We start from the raw sequence: 12147 nt of genomic DNA on the forward strand, positions 1-12147 counted from the left end.
ACTCTCTACTCTTATTATGAAGCCCAGAACACTGAATACTTTGTTGCTCTTCATACCATCCTGCCACCGTTAATGACATTTACGTGCTCCTGCACAGTGGTCAGAGTCGTACCCTTTCTTGAAATTTCTCCCTGTGTTCTTTGTATCAGGGTGCATTCACCTCATACTTCATTGCATTGAGCTTTACCTGTTATCTGTCTGCTTACACCACCAATGTGTTGATGCCCTTTTGAAGCTCTGCACTCCTTCTGTCTGTTTACAATTCTTACAGGTTTTGTATTGTCCACAAACTTTGAAATTGTCCACTGCACACCAAGATCAAGATCATTTATATTACATGTCAGGAAAATCAAGGGCCTCACTACTGACCCCAAGGGAACTCCATTACAAACCTTTCACTAGACTGAAAAATACCTACTCATCATTCCTTTGTATTTGTCAACCAATTTTGTATCCATGTGGCTATTGTCCTTTCTCTTGATTTTCCTTCTCAAGCCTTTTGTGTGGTGCTGTATCAAATGCCTTTTGGGAGTTCATGTATATCACATCAAGTCCTATGCTTATAAATGCCTGGTACCTTTTGGGAAAAGCTCCAGCAGGTTAGTTGGACAAGATTTTCCATTAATGAACCCATACCAACATATCTGAATCACATTTCTTCCATATTATGGTTAATTCTATCCCATGTAATTGTTGCTAGAACTTTCTCCACCATAGAAGCTGAACTGACTGGTCTCAATTTAGCTGGCCGATCTTTTCAATCATTTTTGCATAAGTTTGAGATTCCCCAGTCCTTCAAGACCACTCTTGAACCGAGAGAAGATTGAAAGATTATGGTTTGGTGCCTCTGCAATGTCCACTCTCAAGTCCGTCAATATCCTTGGATGCATATCCTCTGGTCTTAGTTGATGTGCTAACAGCTTATCGAACACTACCTCCTTATCAAGTTTAAATCACTCTGATGGCCAAGTTTCCTCCTCCCACTCACCACAGCAAAGACATCATTTGCCTTGTGGGTAAAGACTGTTGCAAAGTATTAATTTAACACCTCAACCATGCTTCTTGCCTTTGTGTAAATCCTGCTGTTTGTTCAGCTACTGTTTCTCCTGCCAACCCTGGATTCCAGTGTATCATTTCTTCCCCATGGAAGTAGGTTGCCTTCCAGTTGGCTGTTCTTACTCTGGATTGACCAGTGCCGTTCTCCACCACTATCCTGAACCTTGTGAACCAATGACTACTTTCCCCAGATGTTCTTTCATTGCAACTTGATTTACTAGGCCAACTTGTTTCTGAGAATTGGATCTAACAGTATCTTCTTTCTTGTTGGACTGGACAATGCTGCAGGAAATTCTGCTGACTACAATTTGGAAATGCCTGCAAATTGCAGCTTCTTGTATTACCACAATCCCAGTCTGTATGTGGGTAATTGTAGTCACCCATGATGATGTTGATACCTGTCTATAATTTTCTGGCTGATTTGTTCTTCTTTATTTTTCCCACAAGTAGGTGGTCCACAAATTACACTGAGGAATATAATGTCATTTCTTAGCTCTCGCAAGTTGATTCTGTCCTTGAACCCTTTGACACGTGCTCTTTCTCTAGTACTGCAGGGCCTTTCTTAATGAAAAATGCCACCCCTCTTTTTTTTTTAAAACTTTCTAATCATTTCTGATCTCTTTGTAACCAGAAATATAGAACATAGAACATAGAACACTACAGCACAGTACAGGCCCTTCGGCCCTCGATGCTGCACCGAGCTGTGAACCAAACTGAAGCCCATCTAACCTACAGTATTCCATTATTATCCACACGTTTATCCAATTACCATTTAAATGCCCTTAAACTTGGCGAGTCTACTACTGTTGCAGGTAGGGCATTCCATGCTCTTACTACTCTATGAGTAAAGAACGTACCTTTGACATCTGTCCTATATCTATCACCCCTCAATTTAAAGCTATGTCCCCTCGTGCTAGCCATCTCCATCCAAGGAAAGAGGCTCTCACTGCCCACCTATCTATTTGGATTGCTTATTATTTTGGTTCGACCCTTGGCATTTGACTCTTATACTATTCATTGTTATTCCAGTCACTTGGTTTGTCTCCAGCACTCCCCCATTTTTGTTTTTTTGTAATTATCTCTCTGCCTCATTTAATTGGACCACAGGTCATACTTCCACTTGTTATTCAGCTGTTGTCACTTTACTCACACCGCCCAATACCTTGGAGCACATGCAGGGACTTATTCAGCACTCCACTGACACCATTGATATAATCTCTTGATCTGTCTGCCCATAAATTCTGTGTTCTATGTGCTTCCCTCCGACCTCGCCCGACGAAGGGATGCGCTCCAAAAGCCTGTGACCTAAAACAAACCTGCTGGACTATAACCTGGTGCTGCGCGACCTCCGACCCCGTCCGCCCCAGTCCAACACCAGCACCTCCACACCATCACATACTGGTTGAGATGACAAACTGCACAAGTGGTCATCTGAGAAAATACCAAAGTTACAAAATCTTTTGTCACTGTCACACTGCAGTTCATTTTCTGAGATTATAAGGTCTGGCTTTCTGTGTGCCGTACAGGTATCCTGTAACAATATAACCTCTGCTTTTGAAGTCTGATCCTAGAGTTGCTTGACTTCTACCCATCTGGAAAAGCAGTTTACTACTATCAAGAACATTTTACTTTTATTTTCAGGAGGCTTCCTGAGTCATTTCTATGGCCTTTATAGAAAGGAAGTTATTATCAATGGTTCTGTTGTCTCCTGAGTCAGACAACATGATGCCAACTTTTCCAACTGTTTTGAGAGTCCTTACGGCTGAAAAGAATATCTTGCAATTGGTACAGCGTATTGATTTTCAAGACTGTTGAATGACCAACCATTCATCATTAATGAGTATATTATTGACCACACTTAGGTGTTTTGTCTGTTCAGAGTACTGTCTCAGAATGGGATTGTGTGGCATGTATGCTGGCCTTTCTTTGATGAAGTATTCTCTAACCTGAACACATTTTTCAACAGATTTCTGTGCATCTTTGTTTTCATTCACTTGCTGAGTTGACACAGATAAGGCTGTAGTTGTCGTCAATTTAAAGCTTTCTACACCTTCAACTAAAACTATATCATGGCTGATGCTGAAGGATAATCTGTTGAAGCAAAACCTTCCAAATGGTGTAATGAAGGTTGTGGGCAATTTAGGTTGAAGGAGAGTTGCCCAAAAAACAAAAGTTGTATCGAGTTTCATGAAGATTGAACTCTTTGCTAAGTTCTCAGCCACACATGATGTAGCCTGACCTTTATGTTCAGTTGCTTCATTCAGCTGGGCAGGGTCCACGCAGACTCCAATCGATCCACCGAGCCCGAAACCACACCCAAACACCAGCCGTCAACCTTGCAACCCCTCCATTTAACACACAGTCAGTTCCCTTTCCTCTTGACCTGAGTGGACAGCAAACCCCCCTGGGCACAAACAGATAGTCCAGTTCCCTTTCAGGCTTTGGAATGACATGGCAATCTGTCCTTGGACCTCCCGTCCCGACAGTAGCAGTGAAAATTCAACATTGAAGTTCATATCTAACGCTACCTCCCAGTTCTTTTGTCAGATGGCTGTCATAATCACAACATCATAATCCCATAAAACAGGGTCTATAACTCACCAATCTTATTGACTGTACTGCATGCATTCACATACATGCTGCGTTTCCTTGATTTACACTGCATTAATTAGTTGCATACTTACTAATTATTATTCTCTGTTTTACTGCTGTCTGCCTCTCCCACCGTTTTGTGCAGCCTGGCATTTCGTTCTAATGTTCTGGTTCCCACGACGTTTCTGGAGTGAGTTTAACCCCACAAGGAATTCTCACTTGCATGATTTTATCTGGTGTCTGCAGTCTTTCTCCTCGAATTGTTTTATCTTGTTTTTGCTCATTCTCATGCCCTTTTATATGGTCCTCTGCTTTTGTCATGCTACTTTTATTTGGTATCCGTTTTCTGTTTGGTCTTGTTTTATCTGGCGTCTACGATCCATCTGTCGGGCTGTTGTATGTGTTGTCTGTGCTCAGGGTTTGGAGTAGATTTGTAGCTCGGATTGTGGATGTAGAGGTTGGTTGGCTCGCCAAGCTGGTTTGTTGTTCTGCAGACTTGTAAACTCTGGGGTCCATTGCGATGAATTGCCTCACTTCTAGATTTCCTCCATGGTAGAATGTATACGGGATTGAGTTCAATGTTGTCCGTGCTCTTTCGCTAGCTTATCATGCCTTTTCTATCTCTCTTGCACTGTTTATCTAATGTCTGACCTCTCTGCATTATTTTATCTCATGTTCACGCTCTCTTTTATCCCTCTCTCTCCCAACTTCTCCCATGTCTGTGTCTGTCTCTCTCTGTCTTCACTGAGTTGGCTGCTCTGCACTCGGCAATGGGGACTCTATTACTACTGTGTTCTTGGGTAGGGAAAGGAAATATTTCTTTGGGTTTGTGCTTGTGTTTGTTGTCTACTGACTGTGTCTCTGGAAAGGATGATATTTGTTAAGATGTAGGCTCAGTCATGGTTGAAAAATCTAAGAATAACATCACACACAGTGTCCAGGCTCATCTTAGGAAGGTGTTGGCATGCGTCGTGTCCCTTGCCTCCTGCAAGGATCTTGGAATTCAATCCTGCTTCATTCCAAGCAGGAAAGATAGCTGCTTCTGTGTGTACCATCCTCATCCCGATCCTCTTTAAGCATTCTCCCTATCTATGTGCATTATGAAAATGTACTGGAACCATTCTAGTTCAAAAAAGACTACGTAGCTTTGTGGGGACCAAATAATCTACTGTGTGATGCTTAATAATCTTTGTGTTCCTTTTTGTTTCACAGTGAATTGCCCAGTCTGTGCAGTTGCTATACCTGAAAACAACATAAATAAGCACCTTGATGGCTGCTTAATAAGAGAAGAGAAGAAAGAAAGTCTTCGAAGGTACAGTGCATGGCTACTCAGTGAATTACTGCTGGGAGACAGGCCATCTTGTCACACTATCCATGTTTTTCCTGTCAACCAATCATTTTCAGTTCCTCAAAACCAGAAGTCTTTTTCGATCAATAGCTTATCACTTGTGCATTCCTTAGAGGGTAATGGACTGGGTGCCGTACATTGAGGCGAAGAGTGTGGTACAGCTCATGATGTTGTTTTACTTTTTCCACACAGCCTTTGAGGAGACAGTGCTTTTTTGTGCTTATCAAGATGAGGAAAACTAACCATGGAGATGGGATTATTTTCTCTTCAATTCATTTGTTGATATCAACCACGATGAGTTCTGGAGTAGCTTGGGTTATCTAATATTGAAGCTCAGGAGGAACTTTACTCCATAGGTAGTACCTGTGTGCTAAATTGAATTGCAAATTAACACCAGAGATCTGACAGTTCTGTTTTCTTGGGAATCCTGTTAAACTTGTACAGATTGCAGATGATCTTTCAAACTTTAGGAGAAGCTTTGCTCCCAGCAATATTGAGTAACTTAAAGCGAAAAGGCAGTAGTTGATACACCTTATCTCTTAGTTACTTTTTAGATATAAACATTGACAGGCTTGCAATAGGAGACTCCAACCACCAGATGGACTTCAGCCACCAGTTGGAGTCATACCTGGCACATAGGAAACTGATCGTGAATGTAGGAGGTCAGTCGGTCTTAGTTTCAGGAAGTCTCTGCAGAGTTACTGACAGTTGTTTCCAAGGTCCAACCATCTTCTGCTGCTGCTTCAATGACCTTCCCTCCTCCATAAGGTCAGAATTAGGGACGTTCACCAATGATTGCACAATGTTCAGCACCATTTGTGACTCCTCATATACTGAAGCAATCCATGTCAAATGGAACAAGATCTGAACAGTGTCGAGGCTTGGCCTGACAAGTGGCAAGTAACATTTGCGTGATGCAAGTGCCAGTCTATAAACATCAACAATAAGGGTCAATCTAACTGCCCCCTTGACATTTAATGGTGTTCCCATCACTGAATCCCCCACTATCAATATCCTGGGCATTACCAGAAACTCAGCTGGGTTTGCCATATAAATTCAGTGGCTATATGAACAGTTCAGAGGCTAGGAATGCTGAGGTGACTAACTTATCTCCTGACTCCCCAAAACCTGTCCGCCACCTACAAGGTGCAAGTCAGAAGTGTGATGGAATGCTCCCCACTTGCCTGGATGGGTGCAGCCCCCAAAGCACTCAACAACTCCAGAATAAAGCATTCTTGCTTGGTTGGAACCACGACTCTCTCCATAACTGATGCTCAGTAGCAGCACTGTATATATTCACCAAAGATCCTCCATCAGCACCTTTTCAAAACCATGACCACTTCCAGCCGATACGTGGAACACCACAACCTGCAAAATTCTGCTCCAAGCCAGTCACTATTCTAACAGTTGCTGGGCCAAAATCCTTGTATACCCCCCATAACCACTTTATGGGTCCATCTGTGGTCCATGGACTGCAGCAGTTCAAAAAGGTAGCTTGCCACCACCTTCCTAAGGGCAACTAGGGACCGGCAATAAATGCTGGCCCAGTCAGCGATGCCTACATCCCACGAGAATATTAATCACAAAAGATTGGCTGTTGAACGTAAGAGATTAAGGAACACATGTTAAGTCAGTGATCTTTGTTCAGAGTTTGTTTTCAGGGTGTAATGAAGACACATCAAGTGAAACGAGCTAATACTGAGAGCCATAGAGATTTGCTGAGAAGAAACTAAATACAGCTGCATCCACTGGTCAAAGAACTTTAAAGTGGAAACAGGGTAACCCATCTCTGAAGTGTGAGCATCTGTGATGTTGGTGTTGGGGGTAATAGTTGCATTGGTATTTTTGATATCTGTAACAAGGCTGTTTTGTCTCACCTTGTACAGTGTAAAATGGTTTGTTTTTATCCCTGTTTTGTATAGAACAGTCTTTGTTCTTAAAAAATATACATTAGCAGCCTCGTGAATATGTTCAGTGCTTGGACTACCAAAGGAGTTGCTGACTGATTCAAGAGTGAAACAGCTCTTACTAAAGTTGTAAATGACATTATGTGTGACTATGAGAAACGTAAACTTTGCCTCCTTGTCTTTCTCGACTTGCAGGCATTGACATAATCGACCTTTCCAATACATTCCCATGATGTTCAGTTCGGTGAGAAGCTTACCATTATTATCTACCCAGTTGTAGCCAGAGAATCAGTTGTGTTATTAATGTTGCTGCCCATATAACATTACATCTAGAGACTTCCAAAGACCTATTCTCTACCTCCTCCACATCATCTTTCTTATCTGTATGCTTCCTGCCCCTAGGTGATACCCAAAAATAAAACCAGCGTCAATTAACCACACGTACAGCTTTATTTCACACCAACTCTGATCATTCCTCTAACTACCCGTTAGTTGTTGGACTTCCTGTCTGACATCAGGTACTGAAGGAGCAGAAATTTCCCCCAGCTAAACTGATCTTTTATCTTCTGATTACCAATGGACTGACTGTATTTCCAACAATTTTATATTTCTGTATTAAGGATAGTGATTTACAGATGTGTTTGGGATTGGATGCAGTTCCCAGTGGTGTTCCACAGTGCTGGCTCTCATCCTGTTTGTGGTATATGTTATTGATTTAGACTTAGATGTGGGCAGCATCATTGACAACATCCAGATTGGCCATATGGTTGACAGTGAAGAGATGGCTGTCCACTGCTGATGATATCAGTGGCTTCGTTGTTTGGGTGGAAAAGCGGCAAATGGGATTCAATCTGGAGAAATGCAAGGACATGTATTTAGGGAGGACAAACAAAACTGTGGAATGCACAAGAAAATGGGAGAATAGAGAGGATTAAAGGGAGTGAGAGACCTGAAATGTGCATCCACAGGCTCTGAAAGTGCCCAAACAGGCAGATAAGATGGTAACTAAGGCACATGGATATTTTCCTTCATTGTGCAAGATATGAAATACAAGAGCAGGATGTGACACTAGAAGTATATAAGACACTTGAGTTGTGTATACAATTCTGGTCACCATGTTTGAGCAAAGACCTAATTGCTCTTGAGATATTACAGAGGCGATTTACAGGACTGTTACCGGGACTTGAATGTTATAGCAATGAGAAAAGATTGGATAGGCTGGGGTTGGTTTCGTGAGAGCAGAGGAGGGTAAAGGATAACTTAATTGAGGTGTACGAAATAATGAGGGGCTTGGATAGAATGAACAGGGAAGGCCTATTTCCCCTTCAGTTCCAAAAGATTTAAATTGATTTGTAGAAGGCTTAGAGAGGACATGAGGGGAAAAAGATGTTGCATAAAGGGTGAAGGTGTCTGGAATTTACTATCCAGTTTTGTGGCTGGGGTCAAAACCTCCAACTTATTTAAAAGGGACCTGGATCTGCCCTAAAGATCTGTAACCTGCAAGGCCGCAAACCAGGTGCTGGGAAGTGGATTTAGAATGGGTGGCTAGTTTATTCAACCACCCACAGACACTGGGCTGAATAGCCTTTTTTGTGCCTTTTTTTGTGGTTCTATGAACAGACTTAGAAACATGGCAAAGCTATTATTTCTGACGCACATCTTCCTTTCTCACAGACTTCAATCTGCTGTGTCAATGATTTCTTCAACTTTTATTTTACTGTGCAGGAATAGACCCCTATGATCCCTGAGTTATTTGCGTACTTTTTTTCCAACTTTTTTGTGACATTTAAAAAAATTTTTGTTTAGATTACTTGGCCATTGATTTGCAAGAGAATTTCCTAACTCTTTTTGCTGCCAAACTGTTTTGTATGGAATTTGGTCATTTCTCTCACGTGGTCTCTTGGGGTCAGAAACCAGACTTACCAGAAGAAAAGCATGTGCAACAAAGCATCATGATTTAAGTCAAGACAGGCATCACCTTCCACAGGCTGCCTAGCCTTCGTTGTTATCTCCAATGTCACAGACATGATCAAATTGTTTCCTGAAGCTGTAATTGTTCTCCTTTCCCGCAGCGCAGTGTTGTAATCTTTTAAGCTGTGTCCTTTACTGTTGTGCATTCTGAATGCCTGCTTCCAGCTGATTGAGAGTTTGGAGGCTTGCCTTATTTTTGTTAGTGCTACTGAAATGGAAGGAGGCCTGATTATGATGGCAGAGTCGCCAGAAGGAGTCAGAAAACCCAGTGGATTACATAAGGACTGTGAATTTGTTCCATCAGCTAAATCAAGTTTCACAGGGACTTGACACTTCAGGATAAAACTTGTAGGCTGCAGGTCTGTTAAGGCATTAACAGTTGCACCCAGCCCTGCTAAACGTTGAAACATTAGAATAGAATCGTCATTTCCATCATAGGGTAGAAAATTGTAGGATAGGCAGCAGTGAAGGAGTGTATTTGGCACTTGAGGTTATGTGCCTGTTCTTTTGAGAGTGATTCAGTTAGTTCCACTTGTTCTTTGCTCATGTTTATGCAAGTATTTCTGCTTCAATTATTAAATCAGTTTTTTTTAAAAAGTCTTCCATTATACGTGTAACCACTTCCCTATTGGGAAGAACATTCTAAATCACAATTATTTTGCGTTTAAGAATTTATTGTTCTCTGATGTTACCGCTTGTGCTTTTGCCAATCACAATAAATTTGTGACCTCCAGTTATCATTCCTACAGATCTTTGGAAGCAATATCTAGTCCATTTGTACTTTAGACATCTGCATTTAATCCCCTCTCAGCCTACTTTGCTGCGAGAAGGACAAGCGCAACTTTTCCATGTGTAATCTATCGTTTTCAAAACAATGCTAGCAAAGCACTTCTATGTTCTCCAAAACACTTGCATCCTTTCTACAATTTAGTGTCTCGAATCTGTGGCCAAAGTAGTGTTTACATAGGTTTAGTGTAACTTACTTCCTTTTTTGTATTCTGTAGTTCTGGTTATAAGGTGCAGGATCTTGTCTATTTTATTGACTCCTTTTGTTGATCTGATTTGTTGCCTTCAAAGACTTGCGCACAGACACCTTCAGGAGATATTTTCATTCTTGTGCTGCCTTATAAATAGTACCTTGGGCTTGTATTGCCTGTCTGAACACTTCCTGCCAAACTGTGCCACCTCTTGGCTTGTGTGTTGAATTGCATCTGCCATGTACACCCATTTTGCAAGCTTGTTCCTGTGCTCCTGAAGTCTTGCCATTTTCCTCAAAGTTGACTATCGTAAAAAATTTCTGTTCATCTGCAAATTTTGAGCCTGTTACTTTTGGGTCCCCCTTGTTGATGCTAGGCACCAGATTTGGAGAATCGTTAAACTTTGTTCCTTGTCTTAATTACTTTTTATGATTTTTTTTTGCAGGATGTAGTTATCATTGGCTACTTTGTCACTTACTGCCCATTCCTAATTGCCCTTGAGAAAATGGTGGTGAACTGCTTTCTTGATGTGCTGTAGTCCATGTAGTATCAATAGCACTCATAGTGCTGTTAGGGAGGGAGTTCCAGGATTTTGATCCCAGAATGGCAATATAACTTCAAGATGAAATGTTTTGTGGCTTGGAGAGGAACCTGCAGTTAATGATGCTTCCATCTATCTGCTGCCCTTGACTTTCTAGGGTAATGCCATCATTGAAATGTGACCATTTTGTTTAGGGGCAGTTTGAATGCAGATATTTTACCTGAACCCAACTCTGTCCTCACCTGACACCTACTTCAAAGCCCACTGAAACCACTAATACCTCCTCTGTCAGTGCTGATTTGTTCAAGTATATGACCGACCCCCTCTCTGATTTCCAAACCCGTATCGTCCCATGTCTACATTGAGAAAGTAGTGATTTAAATCCTTAGCCATGTCTTCCTGCCTGTACATAGATTGCCACTTTGGATTCTAATGCACCCTACTCTTTCCTGGGTTATTCTTTTCCCCTACTATACTTACAAAGTGCCTTTTGATTTTCTTGCTGGTGTTTTTCATATCCCCTCTTTGCTCTCCAAATTTCTTTTCAAGCAACCCCATGCAATTTCTATACTGCAGAGCATCCTCTGTTTGAGCCCTAGGTATCTGCTTGCAAGCTAATATCTTTGAATGCCAAAGGTGCTCTGAACCTGTCGGCCTCACCCTTCAACTTTACAGGAATATAGTGGCCCTGCAATCTCTCTGTTACCCTTTTGAGTCACTCCCTCTCTACACTGATGATTTTCCTGCAAGTAGCTGCTCCCTGTCGACTTTAGAAGGCCTCTCTTACCCTATTAAAATTAGCCTTTCTCCCGTTCTAAAACATATGGATCTGAGAGTGCACTTCACCATATAATTTGTTTATGATCTGTGGTAGGTCTGGCCTTGATGGACTAAATGTGTTTTTTTAAAAGTCATTTGTGCACTCTGTGTTCTTCGTTATCCATAGCCATGTAGGTTGTTTACTTGCTGTGTGATTGAGAACAGTCAGTTTCACTGAACATCCTGGGCAGATAATGAATGTCAGGTTTAATGTAATTTTTAGGTTAGGTTATTAAACGTAGTATTTAGTAATAGATATCTGGTGGTCTCATTTATACAGATTTATGCATTGAGTCATTAAATTGATACTTTACACAAAATATAAATTAAATCCCCAAGAAGACATCTTGTATTCATTCCTATTTGTATATTTTTCTAATATGTTCTTTTATATGCATGCTGTGGAATTACTCATTTCATCAGTACATACCACGGCCAACATGGATCTATGAGCTTCGTACACTGAATGGATGATAATGAGAAACAATAAGAAAATTATTTGAAGGGGATATACAAACATAACTGCATGACAAAAGCAAAAATCATCAAATTACAATAATAATAGGGTACACTGCTATGAATTAGGGTTAAATTCATTGTTGCTGGGAGCTGAAAAGCAAAACATCAACATCGAAGTACCTAAGATCTGAAGTTAGAACATAGAACAGTACAGCACAGAACAGGCCCTTCAGCCCACAATGTTGTGCCGACCATTGATCCTCATGTATGCACCCTCAAAATTCTGTGACCATATACATGTCCAGCAGTCTCTTAAATGACCCCAATGACCTTGCTTCCACAACTGCTGCTGGCAACGCATTCCATGCTCTCACAACTCTCTGCGTAAAGAACCTGCCTCTGACATCCCCTCTATACTTTCCACCAACCAGCTTAAAACTATGACCCCTCGTGCTAGCCATTTCTGCCCTGGGAGAT

General features: G+C 41.4%; 1 protein-coding gene across 3 annotated transcripts in view; it reads left to right on the forward strand.

Moving 5' to 3' along the window:
- Nucleotides 1-12147, forward strand: part of rad18 (RAD18 E3 ubiquitin protein ligase) — a 227520-nt gene that overhangs the window by 61113 nt on the left and 154260 nt on the right. For all 3 annotated transcript variants that reach the window (XM_048547656.2, XM_048547657.2, XM_059649652.1), the window contains one exon: nt 4861-4960. In XM_048547656.2, the coding sequence (XP_048403613.1) occupies nt 4861-4960 (100 nt within the window). The remainder of the gene's footprint in view (nt 1-4860; nt 4961-12147) is intronic.

This window comes from Stegostoma tigrinum, chromosome 11 (assembly GCF_030684315.1).
Source record: "Stegostoma tigrinum isolate sSteTig4 chromosome 11, sSteTig4.hap1, whole genome shotgun sequence".
Lineage (NCBI taxonomy): Eukaryota > Metazoa > Chordata > Chondrichthyes > Orectolobiformes > Stegostomatidae > Stegostoma > Stegostoma tigrinum.